The sequence below is a fragment of the Nymphalis io genome, chromosome Z, assembly GCF_905147045.1.
Source record: "Nymphalis io chromosome Z, ilAglIoxx1.1, whole genome shotgun sequence".
Classification (NCBI taxonomy): domain Eukaryota; kingdom Metazoa; phylum Arthropoda; class Insecta; order Lepidoptera; family Nymphalidae; genus Nymphalis; species Nymphalis io.
Genome location: NC_065918.1, coordinates 15,999,964 through 16,021,170, shown reverse-complemented (window position 1 = coordinate 16,021,170; position 21,207 = coordinate 15,999,964). Strand labels below are relative to the sequence as shown.

General features: G+C 31.8%; 1 protein-coding gene across 3 annotated transcripts in view; it reads right to left on the bottom strand.

The window, feature by feature from the left end:
- Window positions 1-21,207, bottom strand: part of LOC126780499 (forkhead box protein L2-like) — a 109,017-nt gene that overhangs the window by 35,179 nt on the left and 52,631 nt on the right. For 2 of the 3 annotated variants that reach the window (XM_050505053.1, XM_050505051.1), the window contains exons 4-6: window positions 2,592-2,742; window positions 2,033-2,367; window positions 1,192-1,408 (exon numbers count right to left, since the gene is read on the bottom strand). In XM_050505053.1, the coding sequence (XP_050361010.1) occupies window positions 1,192-1,408; window positions 2,033-2,367; window positions 2,592-2,742 (703 nt within the window). The remainder of the gene's footprint in view (window positions 1-1,191; window positions 1,409-2,032; window positions 2,368-2,591; window positions 2,743-21,207) is intronic. The other variant, XM_050505052.1, reaches the window with a different exon arrangement.

The following is a 21,207-nucleotide window of genomic DNA, read 5'->3' as shown; positions in this document are numbered from 1 at the left end:
AACTAATGATGCAATTTGTGTTCGAATAAGGTTTATAATTCAAATAAAGCGTGGCCCTTCACTAAAATAACACCGAATCGACTACTGAATAGTTGCAGTGGTAACTTTATATAAAACGAAATACGACACGACCGGTAGAAGTGAAACGTCGAAATGGATAGTTATTGAAATAATTTATAATTGAAGAAATATTTGTATTTTTCCTAAATAAATATCGAGATAAACAAATAAATATACATAATATACCGCAATAGGGGGAACAGAGACGGGTGAGTGGACATTACGGCATTACTAAGCATCATGCCGTTTACCGTCACGGCATACGAGTCAGCGTGCCAGAGTTAAAAATTAAATAAAGTACAATAATGTCGGGGCACATGATATCGAAAAAAAATGTAATGCTGCACTTAAAACTACCCATGATAGTATTACTCATCCTAAATCCGACTAAAATTTTCTATGTTTTTTTTTTACACGAACAGGTAAAATAAAAGCCTCTGGGTTTCACTAAAGGCCAGATCTCGGAAATGGAAAGGCAAGTTTGTAATACAGGCTAGTCAAAAATTTTTTGTTATTGCATTTGTACCACTGTTAGTTAAAAATTGTTTGCTTAAAATTCTCTCGTAACTAGTCGCAGCTACTGTTAGCTAGCGATAGTCAACGCCAAAACTAGCCATTAGTTTACCTCTTGTAAATTTCATATATAATAATTCGATTAATCTATCTTTAATTTGAAAAAAAAAGTTGAAATTTGTCATTATCCCTTTACCCATCTTTCAACTGAAGTTATAACATATCGCTATTGTAAAAGGTAGTATGTAAGAACTTCTTTAATAGAAGATTTTCTTGTCCTGTTTCGAAAGCAATTCATTCGTAAATAAAAAACAATATACTATTTTTTTTAAGTTTTAAATTGAGACTTTTTCATACAAGATCATTTGTACTTACGACGGCGATACATAGAATCATGAAAATTTACGACACAATTTTAAATATCTAAAGAATATACAAGAACTCGTATTGGTTTGTACTAGGAGCTTACAGAATATAATACCGAGTTAATTGACTTACAACGACAGATATATTTCAGTTAAGTACATCATCAATTTAAATGATTCCATTAATAAAATCAATATAAAGAGATTAGTATTCATGCAAACATTCTTTACATAATCTGAAAATTAAACTTACGTATCATATCGTGGATACGACGGCGGGTATGGAGAGGTAGACCCGAAGTAGTTTCTGTGTCCCAGCGAGATGGACTGCATGTGCGGGTGCTGGCCCACATGCGTCACGTAGCCCTCTCCGAATAGTGTCTTGGGATAGGGCGTTGCTCGGAAAGGCCTCTTCATCCTACGCCTCCTCTTGTAATTCCCATTCTCGAACATATCGACGCATTGGGGATCTAAAATAAGTCTATCTATATTCACAAAAACTGTTCCCAATAAATAAGTGAAAAAAAATGTACCCAATCGACTGGATCCGTATTTAAATCTAAGGCATAGCAAAACGTCCAAAAATTGCAGCTGCGGCACGGACATGACATAAAAGCTGACTATTGCTGTAGTATTTTTTATAAAAATATTACAGCAATATAAGTTGAATCAATAAAGCTTATAAAAATTTTAAATTGAACTCGTAAATTCCATTTGTGTTCGCGTGCATTTCTGCGTGGCAAAGTTTTGCGAGCTACGTCATTCGCATAGCGTACAGAATAAAAGTTGTGTATACACTCGCAACCAACGTTATGTCTAAATTTCGTAATAATGCTTACAAATAACACGTCACTTATCATATTAAAAAATAGTTCACCCTAAAAGCGCGGAAGCAAATCAGAGATGTAATATATGCAAAAAAATATTTTGTATCAAGATTGAAATTGATATTAACGTACATAATATTATAGCATAGCTTTGCGATATCCATATAACAATTCTTTGATATATAGAGGTAACTCGCGCATCACCTTGTAATAAAAGACGTCATGCTCTAATGCACTTCCACGCATTGTGATTAAATATAAACTCACCAAGAGTCCAATAATTCCCCTTCCTCTCACCACCACCTTCTCTCGGCACTTTGATAAAGCACTCGTTTAAGCTTAAGTTGTGCCTGATAGAGTTTTGCCAGCCCTTCTTATTCTTTTCAAAGAATGGGAATTCCTTGGTGATGTAAGAATATATTTCACTCAAGGTCGCGCGTTTAGTCTGACTGTTCTGTATAGCCATTGTTATCAAAGCCACATAGGAATAAGGTGGCTTGGTAAGAACCTGCGAAGTTGGTGTCGTAGACTGGGGCTTCATTTCAGACGCACTTCCGGGACTAGCTGGAGCCGGAGTATTTGGCTTATTCTTTGTATCGCTGCTGCAAACAATATCCGATTATTTATTCATTTCTTTTACTTATTGTCTCTTTCAAGTACCCAATTTCAAAACAGTTTGCACTTCTTCAAATAAACATTAAAACTTCGCGACTGCATTAATATTACTGGGGCGTTCAAAAAGTTTCATAATATATCATTCGCAGTTATTATAAAAATTAACATTACATATTTTTTTTAAATATTCCATACTGTTAATTTACATTACCTATTGGAGTTAGTTGCCTCCTCCCGTGATATTGGTGGCAATGATAGAGTTTGATACACTCTGGACAGCTCCTCATCGCCTTTGAGTATCGGATTTTCAGAAGTATCAGGGCCATCTTGCAGACAAAGACGACCGTGATATGCCGATGTTTCTAGAGAAAAATATCATATTAAAAATAGTACGAAATTGCTAATTCATCACTATTAAGGTTTCATATGTTTCAAGTGTTACACTGGTGGTAAGGCTTTGTGCAAGCTCGTCTGGGTAGGTACCAACCACTCATCAAATATTCTATCGCAAAACAGCAGTGCAGTACTTGGTAATGTTGTGTAATTACAAACAAAAGGGACATAACATCTTAGTTCCCAAGGTTGGTGGCGCATTGGCGATGTAAGCGATGGTTAACATTTCTTACAATGCCAATGTCTATGGGCGTTGGTGACCACTTACCATCAGGTGGTCCATATGCTCGTCCGCCTACCCATACCAAAAAAATAAAAATTAAGTCCTTTTTTAAATAGTTACGTTCAACCAAAAATGAAACGGTTAAAAAAATATACACAAAAATTCGTTTATATGTACGTGAACTATTTACATCATATTTATATTTCATAAGAGAGTTCAATTTCAATAATTGTTGTTATTTTATAAACAGCTCCAGTAATTAGATAAATTTATAAAAAAATGTGCTGTCGATGGACCCCGATCAGGAACGAAGTTCTTTGCGATATTTTTTAATTTTGTTACATTTCGAACGTTTTAAATTAAGAATGTAAAAAGTTTTGATTATATTATTTATTTATTTTAAAGTTAAAATCTAATGTAATAGTTTGAATTTATAGAACACATACGATATATAGTTATTAAGAAAGATCGTTCCATTACAACGTATTTTATAAAACTTTAAAAGCGTTATACACATATCTATGACTTCCATTTCTCTTTTATATATGATTTTATCATTTTTAACTAATTTCACTTTTGTTCGCACATTGACCGTATAAAAAACAAAAAGACAGTAATAAAGAGAAAAAGAGAAAAGGTTAGATTAGGCACAACGTTTTTTCGTTATGCGACCATTTGGGCCGTTTCACTTTACCGTAAACCGCGTAAAAAAACTTCATTCCAAAACTATTTCAGTTACAAATGTTTCACATTTATAAGTTTTAATTGTAAAAGTTATTAACCTATCAAATATCTCTTATTGATTTATTTTTCTTGTAACGTCTGTATTAAGTTTCATTTGAACATTATAAATAGTATCTCAATTTTATTACAAATTATATTTACCTTAAGCATTAACCAAACCGAAGATTTGAAATCGATTCAAAACCGATTTAGACGCTATCCCTAAACTCATTACGAAAAGGCAGAAGACTTATAGAATTAAAAAATTGGCCTTCAAATTTAAATCAATTAAAAGATTTTACTTTAACTTGTAGTATATTTTAACTCCAGCCAACTAACTATTAGAATTTACCAATACATTCTAGACTATAGAACATTGTGTTATTGCAATGTTAATAATTATACGCAAGATTTAGCCGATCCTGCGCGCACGTGCCTCCGAATACGGTTTTCTTGGAATCGTGGCTTAATACTGGTAGCTGCATAAACCTAAACATTATTACCCCTGGTAACTACAATACTTATCATTGTAAATATACAATCTATGCATATAATGTGTCTTTATAATTAGATGCCTTTGTCCATCTTAATATTATTATTTGCTATAGTGATGTCCTCCTGACCGTTTGTGACCACAGCGGAATTTGAAAAGAGATTAGTAAACTGTGATGGACATATTATAGAGCACAAGTGTGTGTGCAAACACAGGTGCAGTCTCTATTCACTTCCTCTCATAATCCAATGGCATGGCAATCCAATACGACCGGAAACAGTTCAGGTACAGGCTTAATGCTCAATCCTTTACATGTTTTCCGAGGTCCAGGAATGTACATTTATCCATCTTTCAGCTGCTGAAAATCTTCGACAGAAAGAACCAGAACCTTTTTAACGGCCCAAACTGGGGTGTAAACAAGGATGAACCCAGGACTTTGGGATCTGCGGCATTATATCTAGTCACCAGAACAACGAGGCATTCAAGTTTTCTCTAATAATTAAAATACAAATAAAGAAAATTTCCAACCCACAGTTTCAGAAACACAGATTAACCAATATAAAAAATAACCAATTTCATATTCATCTGAACATTCATTGGTCGATGGCAGACGATGACGCAATCGGTAACTAATGAGCGTTCAGTATTTATCTATAATATGAGTAAAGCTGACATTCCTCATCAACTCAATAACTGGCGGTAAGTAAGTTTATAAAATTAAGCGAATTGCACAACCTTAAACACTTTTGTAAAAAAATGTGTCAAATTATTTATTCAGTGGTGTTGTCATTATCATATAATCAAGGGACTGTTACTATTTATATAAAACATCATGAGCCTGTTTGGTAGCTGGAAAAGTAAATGATTAAATCAATCCGAAACATTTCTCCGTTCAGAAAATGATTACATAAATTATTTTGAATCAATATAATATTTTTCAAGAAAGTATGCAACATAGGTCTCTGTAAGCTTCTTCGAATTTCCTGTGACAGATTCAATGAAATTTAAACAGACGACACATATTTGTTATATTCAATGAAAAAAATATATGCAATTAACTTTACATTGCACTAACAATTAAAAACAGTTTTGACTAAGTTTGAATTAATTAAAAAACAATAACTTCGATGAAACATTTATAATGTATACTACAACTGGACTATGCTAAGATGCTGACGATTATTTTTGTTGACTTATCTATAAAAGATGAATCTCTTCAGTGGATTCTTCGGTACTTTGAAAGAACAAATTATCATAATTTACAGTTTTTATATGACTTTTAATTTTTAAGCGACAAACCATTATTAAACTATTAGTCTTTTCAGCGAGTTTTTTGAAAAAATATTATCGTGCACCCAATGTCAGCGCCAACAAATAATCTGATGGGAGATAGTTCAAACATTATACATATCATATGTATATATATTGGCTTCACCTTCTATCTCCGGCATCTACGCATAAACACTACTCATTTTCAAACAGATTTTCTCGACTGCAAAACTTAATATTTTTTTAAGTATTTGAAGCCAACGCCTCGGGCCTTAGACACTAGACTAACAATGGTTTAGAATAATTGGAACGATAGGCTTACTTATTCAAGACTAGCGCATCGCCTGCGTCTTCGTTCGCGTAAATATAACTAATAATCTAGTTAAACGGGATAAAAAGGCCAAAATATATTATTTAACTGTGATAAAGCTTGAAGAAGTAAAAAATATTAATTGAACACAACCTATATTATTTATGATATGAGTGCTAATATAAGGCACAAGAGACATGACATTGTCTCTTGTGCCTGTGAAACATTGGTTCAACTTCAACTTCTTCACCTCAAATGCTTCACTTCAAACCCTTAAATAATAAGTATCGCTTTTTGGCGGTAGAAAATCTGATGAATGGGTGTCGGCCTTATAGGCTTGCAGAAAGAAGCAGAAAGAAATAATTTGTTTAAAATATTTAGATTTATTAGAATATAACGTTATTTACAATTATCCGGCAACATATATATATTCTCTGTAAAAATGCGAACACTTTCCACTCAAGAATGCGTCAGACAGTATAGGGTCCGTATCATGTTCGAACGCCGCCAGGGCATTGTATGCTATGAACAATGCGTATTTATAAAACATTACAGCCGTATCGTTCGCGAAATTAATAACAAATAACAATTGTGAAACGTTAGTTCGGCGAGAATTACCCAGGCTTTTGTAATATGGACTTAAAGATTTGTTGAAGTATGTTACGGCTATTATGTGGAAATTATCATATTAGATTTGAGAAAATAAATCATTATCAATTATTATACTTTAAGCTGCTGCATAATCTGAATATGTAGCAAAAAAAATACTGATATGAACACGGATCGCCTTGTATATTTTAATTGCGTCCACCGCATATTACTTATGGCAATTTACTTTGCGGTAAAACAGTCGATCGATCCCATACGTCTTTGTCTTTGGTCTGAAGTTCAAGGCTATTCGCGTAATTAAGAAAAGTAAAGTCAAGTAACAGCCTGTAATTTTAAATCTGACGTAATATTTGTATTTTATAACAATTTAAATCATACAACACACCGTCTAAATGCTACCGCCGCGCTGTTGAGGGTTGATTCATGCATTGCCCTGGGAATCGAAATGGCGGTGATACAGGAAATGCTGCCAGCATTCTGCCAAGCATTCTACGCCTTTCGTGATGATTGTGTTCTATATCAATTTTTATTTTAAAACAAACAAAACAATTTTCCTACTATATATTTAAGATAGAAAACCATTAAACTATTCTAACTTCTTGTTTGCGAAAAGTCTTGTAATATTTGTTCACAAATATTAATCTAGCATTTTTTTAAGAATCTATAGTTTGTTTTATTTTTCAATATTTTTTTCAATATTATAGGTTCCGGCATATTATTAGGAATATTTCTATTTTAATTAAATTTGAGTCACTCTTATTTTAAATATATATAATATATCGATATATTCCGGCATTAATAACATATATGTTATATGTATATAAACACAAGCATATCCATATATGTATATGCATAAAAATACTATTAACACTTCACGTATCCGCCAACCTTTTTTTGAATGAATTACGTAATAAACTTTATTTAGTTTTTTTTTTTTTATTTTGAAACATAACCAGCTTAGCCGGCCGCAGTCGAGGTAAATGACCCCCTTAGTAATACCTCGTTTTTGGGGCTATTGAGGAAAATTAACAAAAAATAAAATAAACCACACATTATATATAACGTCTATATATATAAATGCTCTAGAGTCTAGTATTATTTATCAAACAAATGTGTTCGTTAATAATAATAACATATAATGAAATTTAAACACAACTGAAATTTGATCAACGTGGTTGTTTTTGAAATTTATATATCATTAAAATCATGAATTTAAATCATTGAATACCCATATAAACAAGAACCTATTATGTTATACCCAATAATACCATGGTTTTAATAGAAATGTCATATGTCAAATGTTTTAATGGTTATTTTCTAATACAAATCCAATGGCTGAAAAATCAATGGCCTAATGTACCCTGAGTCGATATTGCAATCACTATAATATAGCACGTATCCCTTCTCATCATTTTTACTTAGCCAGCCCAGCGGTTGTTAGAGTAGGTATTTTAGCAAAGATTACGGGTGTAATCCCAAGAAAATAGCAATGAGTTTTCATATGTTTATGTCCATAATTGATTCAGTATTCGATGGTGAAGGAAAAGATCTAAAAATATCATATATAATTCGTGCAACAAGTAGATGCACTGACCTGCATTGGCAAGCAATGTCTCAAAACTGCATTTCTGTAGCTGTTCGTAACAATTTCAATTTATAATCAACAATATCATTGTCATCGTCAAGTTTGTAATAATGAATGTACTCTGTAAGTTAAAACTCAAAGTAGAACTCGATCATGTAATATCAAAAAGTCTTCGTAATTTTTCTATTTAAAGAATACACACATCAACACAGTCCTGAAGTCGCATGACGGTTTTGAACATTCAATTAACGATCTAGTATAGATTCTCAAATATTCTTATCGTTATATTATTGCAGTCTTTTAAACTAATATCAAAATAAACCGTTATTGATTTCAATATAAATTATCCAGTGATTTCGCGCGTGATGCATACAATAACGCAGATTCATGTACTTTTCTTTTGTAAATTCGTCGCATTTCATAGTTTACAAATATATTTGAGATAATCATAGAACGTGATCCAGATACAAAATTATTTTAAAATATAGTATAATGTTTGCTTATGGATATACAGAGTATGGATTTTTACTTAACAATATAATTTAGTTGTTTCTAGAGTCCATTTAAGTCCTTAAATCTTTCACTGTTTTACTCTTAAAAGTGTGGTTGAAAATAAGATGTTTTCGGGACTGTAAAGCAAGGTGAATGCTTCATAATTTTGCAGTATAGCTCTTAAGCCTTTTTACGAGTAACCAAGCATGTAGATTGTGTGGTGGTGACCACTTACCATCAGGTGTCATTTTCATCGAGCTAATTTATATGAAAAAAAACGACGATAATAACTGTCTGTTAATTAAAATATGTTAAAAGATTCTATTTAACGTCTATAAGTGCATACCTCACTGCCCCTAGCTAAGATATACAATCTCCAATTAGCGACATTCGAGGGGGTGACCCGTAGGGCATAATTATTCACCTAGAAAATTGTATTAAGAGTTATCAGTGGATTAATATAGCATCTGTATAAAAGATTGATACTTGTTTAGAAATACGATATTGTTCTGTATTAGGAAAAACTATTTTATTTAACAATTCTACTATAATTATAGAAATATAAACATTTATTACTTATAAATAAATACAAACGTTATTTTTTTTTCTATTATTTATCTTAAATTTTATCTTTTACTGAATATATATTAACATTTTTTTCTTTTACAAAAAGGTGATGTTTTCCTGACCAATTTTTGGGTACAGCGGCCATTCTCAAGAAAGACTAGCTTAATGCACAGAAACAAGCATATTTGCTAATACTATTCCGTCACTTTCATAATCACAACTAGTTCTTAGTATATTGTTAGTATTAATAGTACCTTAGTGGTTCAAATCAATCAGATCAAAACATAATTCCAAAAGTATGTAAACAAAAATAATAATTAAAAAAAAAGCATATAAAACTCCTTTCAAAATAAACAAATCTTCATTATAATTTGATGTTTGTAGTTAAGATGTAGAACACACTAATTGTCGGACAATTAAATCAGACTTGGACACATTTTTACGATTACGTATGTATGTTTTAACCCGAGTTTAATACCGATAGCAATACAAAGGGCAATTGTTCTTTTAAACAATAACGCTTTATAATGCAAAGTTCTAGGTAAGGTTACCATAGGCGTTAGATAATAAGTGATAAAAATTACGTGAAGAAAAATAACCTTTTTCACTATACATTCGATCTTACTTTAAATTTTTTTAAATGATAAATAGTAAAGTTGGAATGAATTCGATATACTTCTTTTTTATATATAATAGGAAGGCGGACGAGCATATGGACCACCTGATGGTAAGTGGTCACCAACGCAATTAGACATTGGCATTGTAAGAAATGTTAACCATCGCTTACATCACCAATGCTCCACCAACCTTGGGAACTAAGATCTTATATCCCTTGTGCCTGTAATTACACTGGCTCACTCACCCTTCAAACCGGAACAGAACAATAACAAGTACTGCTGTTTTGCGGTAGAATATCTGATAAGTGGATGGTACCTACCCAGACGAGCTTACACAAAGCCCTACCACCAGTAAAACTACTTCAATACTATAGGCAATTGCTTGAATAATATTTTGAAATTATATGATATTTTTTAAATAAATTAATTAAATTCATTTAATTGATTTTATTGAGTACTAATAACAATAGTTTTATTGCGAGCGTGAGCGATATATAGCCCAATATTGGACTATTTAGCGAAAATTGGCTAATATCTTTAACTTTATTAGTGTTACAATTTGTAGCGTTCCTAATAAAAAATACAATTTTGAGGATACACCTGATGGTAAGTGGTAGTAGAGTCCAAACGCAACGACGGCCAGTACAGACGGAAAAAACGTTCTGCACTAGCCGCCTTCGCCTTGCCGGCCCGTAAGATGCCTCTTCACGCCTCGTTTGAAGGAACCCGGGTTGTAAGAGGAGGGGAACACGTGAGCTGGTAAGGAATTGCATTTTTTGGAAGTGCGACAAAGAAAGGAGTTGCCAAATTTCTTTTTTCGCGATGGAATTGATGTCACAGTTAGGCGGTGACATCGAGAACCAGCTCGCGTGGACTTAAGAAGGAAGGGGGAAGCAGGAATTAGAGAGAATAATTCCTCAGAGCACTCGCCGTGATACAGTATAAATTTTGTTTAAAAATTCTAATTAGGTAATATATATTTTGGCTCGGAAACTCAGTACATACTAATTTTATTAAATAATATACATAGTCAACAATAAACAAAGAGATTTCTATGTCCTGTATTTAAATACTGGTGGTAGAGCTTTGTGCAAGCTCGTCTGAGTAAATACCATCCACTCATCAGATATTCTACCGCAAAACAGCAGTACTTGTTATTGTTGTGTTCCGGTTTGAATGGTGACTGAGTCAGTGTAATTGCAGGCACAAGAACAAGAGGAACAACAGGCGCTCACATTTGTGAGCGATGGTTAACATTTCTTACAGTGCCAATGTCTATGGGCGCCGGGGACCACTTACCATCACTTGGCCTATATGCCGGTCCGCCTACCTATTATATATTAAAAAAAACGAACTTCTTATATTAAAAATGTCGTTTATCATATATTAATTCTTGTATTATGTAATAAACCCTTATTTATTTTCGAAACAAACGGTATTATTTGATTGAAAAGAAGGCAAAATTAATTTTAATATTGTGCTTTTCGCGGTATTCAAAATAAAAAAAAATGGAATGGAAAATATTTAAGTCATACTAATCATTACTATGATTCAATGAGACTAATTCTCTAACGTTAGCTCAACATATTTAATAATATGTTTATGTGCCTAGTTGTCTAGCGGCTAGCTCTTTGTGACTTTAGATTCGAAGATACCGGATTCGAATCACGTGTGCAACAAATGCGGTTATTACTTTTGAGATTCAGAAGTTTAGAAGATAGCAGTGTAAACACTCCCATCCCATCCAATGTACATTATTACATACGCCGTTTATACACGAATATATATGTAATAATAATAAAAACTGATTGTAATGTAGTCATTAAGAATATTATATTGTTTGTTATCAGATTTAAACAACTTTGTTTATATTCTTCTGGGTGGTTTCCCAGTGAGTAGAATTTTTATTGCACTGTTCTAAATTAAGTAGGTAAGTAAGTCAATGCAATTACTATAGTCCCATAAACTCCTTGAAATGCCAAAGTCTAAGGACATCTTACTATCATAGAGGGTTTTTTCTTTGGGCTTCCTAAAATACAATGAAAGATAAATTGTTTTTATTTGTTCTAAAGTTCAACTTCGATTATACTAGTGCGAATCTATCGAACTATCTCTGATATTTATGTTCGGTTTTGCGGAGAAGCTTAAACGTTTTCCATGAACGTTGTTATACATCTGGTAACAAAACGTCGCAACAGTTTCTATTGATGAGATTGTTGCTTTTATAACAAAAAAATGAATGAACAAGAAGCTTCTGCCTGATACACCATTTGAGGATAAAGTAGAATGTAACTCGTTTGTCCAGCATCGGAACTTGAAAATCATTTCTCCATACAACTCCAATAGTTGTGGACAGTAGTAATATTCCACGTGCAGATTTTCTTATGATGTTTGAGGATTAGATGATCGAAAGTAATGTATGGTTATTATTATTATTCATCACTGGGATAGAAAAAAATTCAACTGTTACAAGTGATTTATCTTTTTGCTTCTGTTTAAATTTTACATTAATTTCATCATTTTTCCAACGTTTTCAGGTGTAAATAAGAAGAAAATATCACTCATATTACACCATATGCAATCAACTAGCTAAGTGGAACAAGCTCCAAGTCTACCCGACTGCGTTGGACTTTACTTTCCTCGTTACAGATTACAATAGTTATACATCTACGAAATCATAACTAATATTTCCGTTAATTTTTTCCTCAAAAACTTGACTTTTTAATATTTGAATAATATACGAAATATTATTTCAAAAATTCAAGAAAAATGTTTAATTGAAGTAATAGCGGGTAAATCTCCCACTGCTGAATTAATGCCTCCTTTACTTTTTGATGATACGCGCATGTACATCTATGAATAATTGAAGCTTACAAACACGAGAAAATATACGTTGAATATTTTAAAATACATATCATTTTAGTTTCAAAGTTATTTTGACCCGGCGGAAATGAAACGCTAAAAACTTTATTTACAGAGCAGAAGGTATGGTAATATTGGTTGGGAAGCCGTGAGCCTGGTTTTTTTTAATTTATTATATAAAGGAAAGTAGCAGGGCGCCTTGGTAGCTTTTTTGATAATTTAAGTTCTTTTATTTTATTACTAGTATTCGCACAGTCGAAATTTAAAAATAAGGTTTTTATCCCGTGCATTTTTGAATCAATAACGTTAAAACATTCGCCAATTGATCTATTTGCCCATACAGTAAAGTTCTAATGACGTATAATAATACATATGCATGAAGCACCGCCCTGCTTATTTTTTCATTCGTTTATTTTTTATCGTTTTCTTAAGTCTACGACTTCTATGTTTGAGTACACTACAGTGAGGCATTACATTGCCAATGCACCAGCAACCTTGGGAACTAAATATGTCCCCTGTGTCTGTAGTTACAATGGCTGATTTTTTAGAATATCTTATCTATCTATCTATCAGCTACTGTTCCGAATAACATAGTATGTTTGGACTCAATTTCGAAAGCATTTTTTGATAAAGATAAATACTATGCTACTAATGAATACAAAAAACACGAACTTTTCACACAAAAATATTTTGATAATAATCATCTAATTTCTGTACAAAATTGTTTTATAAATTTGTACTCTTCATATAAAATGGATTGTTTAAAGTTTGATACAATCAGTTTAATAATTTAAAAGATATTATTAAACCTTTATATCAAACCTCTTTATAATATTGCAGGTTACTTGTTTTCTTATTCGGTTGGTTCCTACAGAGTTAAATTAAGTAAAACTATCCTAATATGTTATTGTTGTTGTTGTTGTCGTTAAATATTGATGATGATTAGTGTAAAATAAAAAGACGAGTCTTTTTATTTTACACTAATTTTATTTTACACTAAACCAAACTATGTAAAATAATTTCAAGTGTAGACGGTCTTATCCAAAGGAGGTCTCTTCCAGCCAACATATAAGAAAAGAGATGAATATGATTTATTCTGAAGGATAAAAAAAATTTAGAACCTTATGCAAAAATTTAAATTACTAAAAAAACAGTCTATGTGTACTTTCCAAGATCAAGCGTCACCACCGTCCATAGTCGTCGACACAGTAAAAAATGTTAATCATCACTTACGTCGCCAATGCACCAAAAACCTAGAATACTAAGACATTATGTCCCAGTTACAGTTACACTGGCTTACCTTTCAAACCGGAACACAACAATGAGTATAGTATGTGGTAGAATAGCTGGTGGGTACCTACCCAGATGGCTTGCAAAAGTCCTAGCACCAAGTACACAATACATCACAAAATGTGAGAAAATTAATAAAAAATTAAATCTAAATCTTGAATTTTTTTGCTAACACATTAGCGCATTCCATAGTTCTATCTTGTACATCCGGAGTTAGACTGTTAATAATAAATATAAACATGTTTGCAAGCTTAAGATTAGAAATCCAATCAACGAATTTATAAATATCAGGATGCCTTGAAAATAATCGTTCGCCCCTAGAGCTTTTTTATTTTTACTAAAAAAACATCAATCCCCCACAGATTCGGAGTAGACTTTATACCACATATTCATGAAATCGTATGAAAGCCGAGCCCTGTTTCCGACCAACGATAATGTCACGCGAGCTATTTAGTGTAAACAACATGTACGAAATCGTTTAAATAGCTTGAAATACTACATAATTGAATTTTTATAATAAAATATCTTATATATATATAAATTATTTCTTAACTAGCCATGCACTCCCTTTGTTTTTTTTTTTGTCTTTAAGATGCCTTTTTTACATACCAATATTTTTTTTTCTATTCTTTTATTATTCAGGATATACATTCTATGCTAAAGATTAGCGTTATATCTTAATGTTAAGCAGTTAAAAATTACGGAGCAATTTAAAACAAACGAATTTTTATACAAAGTTAATTTAAACAATCGGTACACTAATTTAAAAAAAAAGTCTCATCATATAAATAGTCTTATAAAGCCATACAAATGTTCATCCTTTAATTCTCTCTAGGATAATGGTTTTCTAAAAACTGTAAAAGTTACTCTGTAACTTTTTTGTTATTTATAAAAAGAAGCTAAAGAAGTATCGATTTTCATATACAAACAAAATTTATTTATGCGACATACGTTCCGACAGTCACATTTAATGGTCACGAGATAACTCATGAGCAGTTTTTATAGTATGGTCTCGGTCAAAGTCAGTTAAATATTTGTTTTATATTAGATGCCTACAAACAATAATAATAGTAATAAAAATTTAAATTAAAAGAAGTTGAGTTTTATATACATCAAAATGATTACTGATTAATGATTACTTATTAAGAAATTAAATTAAATAACTAAAAAAAGAACCCTTTCTATCATCAAAAATAACGTCACACATTTCACTGAAGAGCTCCAGTATATACGTGGTATCGCTGACAAGCTGCGAGACCGTGGCGCGAATAGCAACGGCGGCGGCGTGCCGGTCGACCGCCGCCATTTTTGTAATCTGTAATATCTTCTAAAGTACTATTCTAATGATATAAAAAAAGACATTTTTAATCTATATTAAATTACCAAGTTAACTAACAAATTTCTCTGTATAAGGATTTATTAATTTTGATGTTTCTCCTAAGGCCTAGCTAGCGTTAGGTTAACGCTACGCTGTAAGCGTATAAAACCTAGGTTTTCAGACGATTCTTCTAATAATAAATTTGCAAGGATTGTTTCAATTGCATATTATGTTTTACAATGAAAATTTATTTCATTGTAAAATAAAATGTTTATTTTAGTTGTATTTTGACATAACATGATTTCTAAGAAAATTAAATTAGAACGTTTTAGTTGTCGTGCTTAAGATGCTCTTACGAGCCACTCTAGAGCTACCAAGGATAGTAAATTTACTTGTTTTAAGATACTATGATTTCCTACATTAATTACTGTCACCATAAATAATTTTTATATGTAATATAAGTGAACCAATATACAGAGGTCTATATACACGCGGTTGCGTGTCAAGCCAAGTTCAAGCTAACTGAACTGGCGAGCAGCACCGTGTGTAATATTACACGAACCTCTTGGAGCCACTTTTGACCCTATCATAATTCAAAAACTATTTCACATAAACATGTCAAATTTGGCTCATATATTGAGACTTGCGATATACATATGTGTTCCAAATTTCATAAAGACACCTCAAACGGTTATTTAGATATTAATGTTCAAAATCGTCATTCTTATCACTGACTGACCTATATAACTCTAACCCAGTTCCAGGTGACCTGGAAAGTTCAAATTTGGCATCTAGAAAGGTAGTTGGGTTAATACAAAGAAATAAATCAGAAACTAGTAAATTATTACAATTTTATAATAATTTTTCAATTAGTTGTTTGTATTAGGAACAGTTATTTATAGTGCCTGTAATGTAAGAATCAGCGATCAAAATTGATAACAGCTGGTCTTTATGTAGATTTTAAGGTCTTTGACGTGAATATATAACAAATGGAATATCACCCTTAATTTTTTTTAATCCAAACTTATTACTTTTAGTACTTATAACTACTTACAACCAAGAGTCTACTTTCGTATTAATTATGTTATTAACTGGGATTTACTATTAATTATTATTTCAATATTTAGCGCACATCAATAGTGTTAGATCATTACTTAGAAATATTTAGATAATAGGTTTTTCGGACCACGGCGCACGGTGCTTCGGCCGTGAAGCAACGGGTGGAGGACGATGCGATAAAACAATCTGTACAAAAAGTAATGATATCCCATCAAAAACGTAAATATAAAATGAGAGTTCAATATTATGAAATACGCCTTGATTGTTGACTTCAACGACAAAAAAAATGAGATCTAAATGTGTGCCAACTTCAATGGTCAGTCCTGAAATTTATTTATAACAACATTAAATATTTTATAACAACTTAAAATATCATTTCTTCTTATAACTTAGGATTAAGATCTCACTTCGTTTTGTCGTTGAAGTCAACAAACAAGGCGTATATCATAATATTGAACTTGGCTCTCATTTCGCATTTATGTTTTTAATGGGATAATTAAATAATCCATGTTTTCATGAATAAAATTTGTCTAAACTACTAATCTAAAATTTTAATTTTAACTAAATTAGATTAAAAAAATAATTGTTGAATATTAAATATTATTTCCGGTTATTCGTATTAAACTAAACAAAAGATGATAAAGGCATCGTAAATGAATTATCGCTACGCGTTTAATCGATTACATTCGATGTCAAATCAATTAATGTGTAAACTGCGGTAAGATCTGCCCTATATTTCACGCAATATCAACACCTATGTACAACTAACATATACAAACATTTTGCACGATTATACAAAACAATAATTTGCGTGTACGTGCGCCTCAATATTCGATACAACATGACACAGACGATAAAAAAGCGTGAAGTTGCCGCTTCTTCTCAGTGGAACCATCATTCCCAAACGCTAATAGATTCATGCTAGAAGAATTGTAAAGTTAAAATAAAAGAGCTTACTAAAATATAAAATCAAAATATAATTTTGTACAAATTAAAGATACGATTCAGACTTACGTCTGTCTAGTTGTCTACTTTAAGTTTTATTATATAGAATGTTATAATAACAACATTACGGTAATACTATAATTGCTAGAATGTTATAATAACAATATTACGGTAATACTGTAATTGCTACACATTGGGTACTTACTTAAACAACATTTTAGTGATACATTAAGTTATTCTTAACATTTTATTTTTTTAACTTCAGGATTTTTTAAATAAATTTAGTTCCCTGTATTAACATTTTAAGATAAATTTCTCATATCGAGATTAATGTTTTTTATTAAAAAAAAAAAACTAAGTTTTATTTAATATCCTTAAGAGATTATGACTAATATTTCGAGAGAATATAAAATTCAGATATTTTCATTGATTTTAAATATACTTATTTCATTTCATATATGTACGAAATATTTCTGTCTGACATCCGATTGTATGAAATTTACAAAAAGAACGTGCCGTTATTTTTCTGTTGTAATTTGAATTCAGCCTCGCAGCAAAACAAAACTACAATAAAGTGAAATCCAGGTATCGTGCAAAATACTCGCTGAAAACACGACTCGACATAAGCGTTTACGGTAACTGTAAAACTATTTTGTAAGTACAAACTCGAAACTCACTACGATACTGACTACATGTAATAACTAGCTGCCCGTTTCAACTTCGTACGGTTTAAATTCATACAAAGTAACTTCAATTTTTCAATTTAATAGAGAACATAATACGTTCAAAATTTCAGATATTATAAAACCACCATTTGAATTTTTAGGTTAGGTCTAGGTATGCTATTTACATTTTTATCTCTTATGTAATCAAGAGCTATTACCTTATAAATGATAAACAAATGGTTAAAGCGCGCATGTTATGTCAAAAGAGTCGAAGAGGTCTTTGACCTTTCGAAATCGGCCTATACATTACACATAAATCTTCACGCTTCCTACAGCATCTTCGAAAGTTTTAAAAGACAGTTTTCATTATCAGAGGAACGTTTTGATTGGCGGTATTTTTTAACAAATTGCTATATATTACAGTACTTTAGATTGACCAGCAACGAAAACGGGTAAACACTTGTACTACACGATCGCTTGTATTGGATAGGTTTAAAATTCAGTTGCAAGATTCGATCCACACAAACCGCTGAAGTTAAATAAAACCGTCTAAAAACAATGACGCTTGGCAAAAAACACGTGTCGTAAAAAAGTGTAAAAAGGTAAGTTCGCATTAAACGGTATACGTTTCACAATTCTCATTTGTATCTGATTAGGCACGGGCTAGTTTACGATCCCGTAGGTTCGATTGATTTTGTTGATTATGGCTCGAGAGTTAGACTCGCCTTTTGAAAATCCATTCAAATATCGGTAATTAAAAATCGAAATTTGTAAGATAGTTTTATTATTAAAGTTATAATAAGATATAATATAATATATGTAAATATATATAAATATAATCTTCTCGCCAGAAAATACATTCTGAATCTTTTATATTTAATTCAGTAATGTACAACGATTCAAAAGTGATTTTATGAGGCTACTTGAATTAATATTTAGTTTTTAATATTCGTATCACAGAGCGACTATTAAATATATTTATGACAGAACTTATTCGATTTTATCTATTTAACAATATACGATTAAAATAACAATAATAATAATCCTCCAGACCGATATCGGCCATGGCGGCCAATCTGAAGACAAGAGAATTAGCCAACTACGCAGGAGGTATTATAGTGCACAAGTGTGTGCGCAAACACAGGTGCACTTTCTATTCCGTAACTCTCATAATCCGATGGGATGGCAATCCGACACGACCGGAAAGAGTTCAGGCGCAAGACCAACGGCTTTACGTGCTTTCCGAGGCACGGGAGTGTTCACACTTCCAATTTCCAGACTCCGGGCTGCTACTGAGAGTTTTCTGACAGAAAACTCCTATAACTTTATATTGGCAGACCAAGACCTCCGGGTCGGAGGCCTTACATCAAGCCTCTAGACCAACGAGGCAGTTGACGATTAAAATATATGTCAATTAAATAAATAGTTGTTTTATTGCATGCGTAATAAAAACTATAATAGTGGTATTACAATACTATTATTACGAAGTTATTATAACTATATTTACAATTTTCTACAAAATCGCATTGGTGCTGCGTGGTGGTATAAGCTCCAAAACTTCTCTTTAAAAAGGAGAGGAGGCCTTAGCTCAGCAGTGGGACATTCACAGTCTATTACTGTATATTTACAAAAATTCCATAAAGCCTGTACACAGAAAATTATCCAATGTAGTTAAAATCAGAGATAGTAAAACCTCTGTGCCAAACATATATATATTCGTTAGTCTGTGAGTAGACGACTAGACACTCTAATTAAAATCATTACATCAATCAATCACGTCATGAAATACAGATAAAATCAATTTTATCATATCACGTTTAGTTAAATTAAAGCATCATATATATTCATTAAAATGAAAGCGTTAACAGATAGTTCATAATAACATTAAAATAAAATTATGATTTCGATACAAAATGTTTGTACGTCAGACTGAAAATAACGAAATGAAATAATATAATTGAGTAGAATTTGTTAACACAGACGAGTTGCCATCGTCACCCAGCGGCTTATAAACTATAGCTCAATACGTAGATATAAAACTGTGAAAGCTCCATGGTAATATTATTGAAAAGTATTAAAATTTATGAATGAGCTTTTTTATTTAATCTCTCATTAATTTAATACTTGTAAATTACGGATGTTAGTTGTTGTAAAACTAACGACCTTATTTTTAATATTTAGTGGTTTATTAGTATCATGATAGATGTCAAACCATTAATGACAGTATTTAATTAAACAGCGGCTTAACAACGTTTATATGTAAACCGTAAATGTATTTTAAGAAATGACAGTCAAAGTACAATTTACTTTTACTTTTTTATTTACAAAATGGCAAAAGTATTTGTTGAATAATAATAATATCCTGGGACATTTTTCACACACGGCCATCTGATCCCAAATTAAGCTTGTACAAAGCTTGTGCTATGAGAACCAGACAACTGATATACTACATATACTACTTTTCTTTTGTAAATACATAATTATATAGAAAATTACACCCAGTCTCAGGACAAACAGACATGTTCATGCACACAAATGTCTGCCCTGCGTGGGAATCGAACCCACAACCTTCGCCGTGAAAAGGCAAGTATCTACCAACCACGACAACTGGCTCGTCAAATGGAATGGAATGAATATTCATGGATTATATATAAATTTGTATGTAGTCTATGAAATATGTTGGTATGAGAAAAGGATAACTACTGGGCTTTCAAACTATTTAATCTTTTAAAAACTCGATTAAAACAACTAGCACGTTCTTTTATTAAAATATTGAATAAATTATATTGCTGATGTTATATAATTATTACAATGTTCTTCTTTATTTTAATAAATAAAATAAATATACGTGTCTAATAAAAGATTTGTTGTACTTTCGAAAGGTAAAAGCTATATGTTTATATCAGTAAACCAAAGGGAACAAGTTGCAACAATAAGAAAATAAAGAAAAATCTGAGCTCCAAATCTTCACCTTAAAAAGAGAGGCTGGAAGTCTTCTACCATTGAGAATTATACATGATGTTACATACTTATAATACGAGCTTATGTGTAAGAATTTTTTTCGAACGAAGAATCGATTGAATTTTGATCAGAATGGCCAATCTCAAGGACTTTTTTTGGTATCTAGTTTTTGTTTGGTTCTACTGACCTCGACAGTGTTAGTGGTTGGGGAGTTGAGCACTGAGTCTCAAGACTCGTGTACAGTTCCAAAATCGTAGCCCACGTGAGAGCTGGATACTGGTAGAAGGGCTTTGTGCAAGCTCGTCTGGGTAGGTACCACCCACTCATCAGATATTCTACCGCAAAACAGCAATACTTGGTATTGCTGTGTTCTGGTTTTAAGGGTGAGTGAGCCAGTGTCATTACAGGCACAAGGGATATAACATATTTGTTCCCAAGATTGGTGG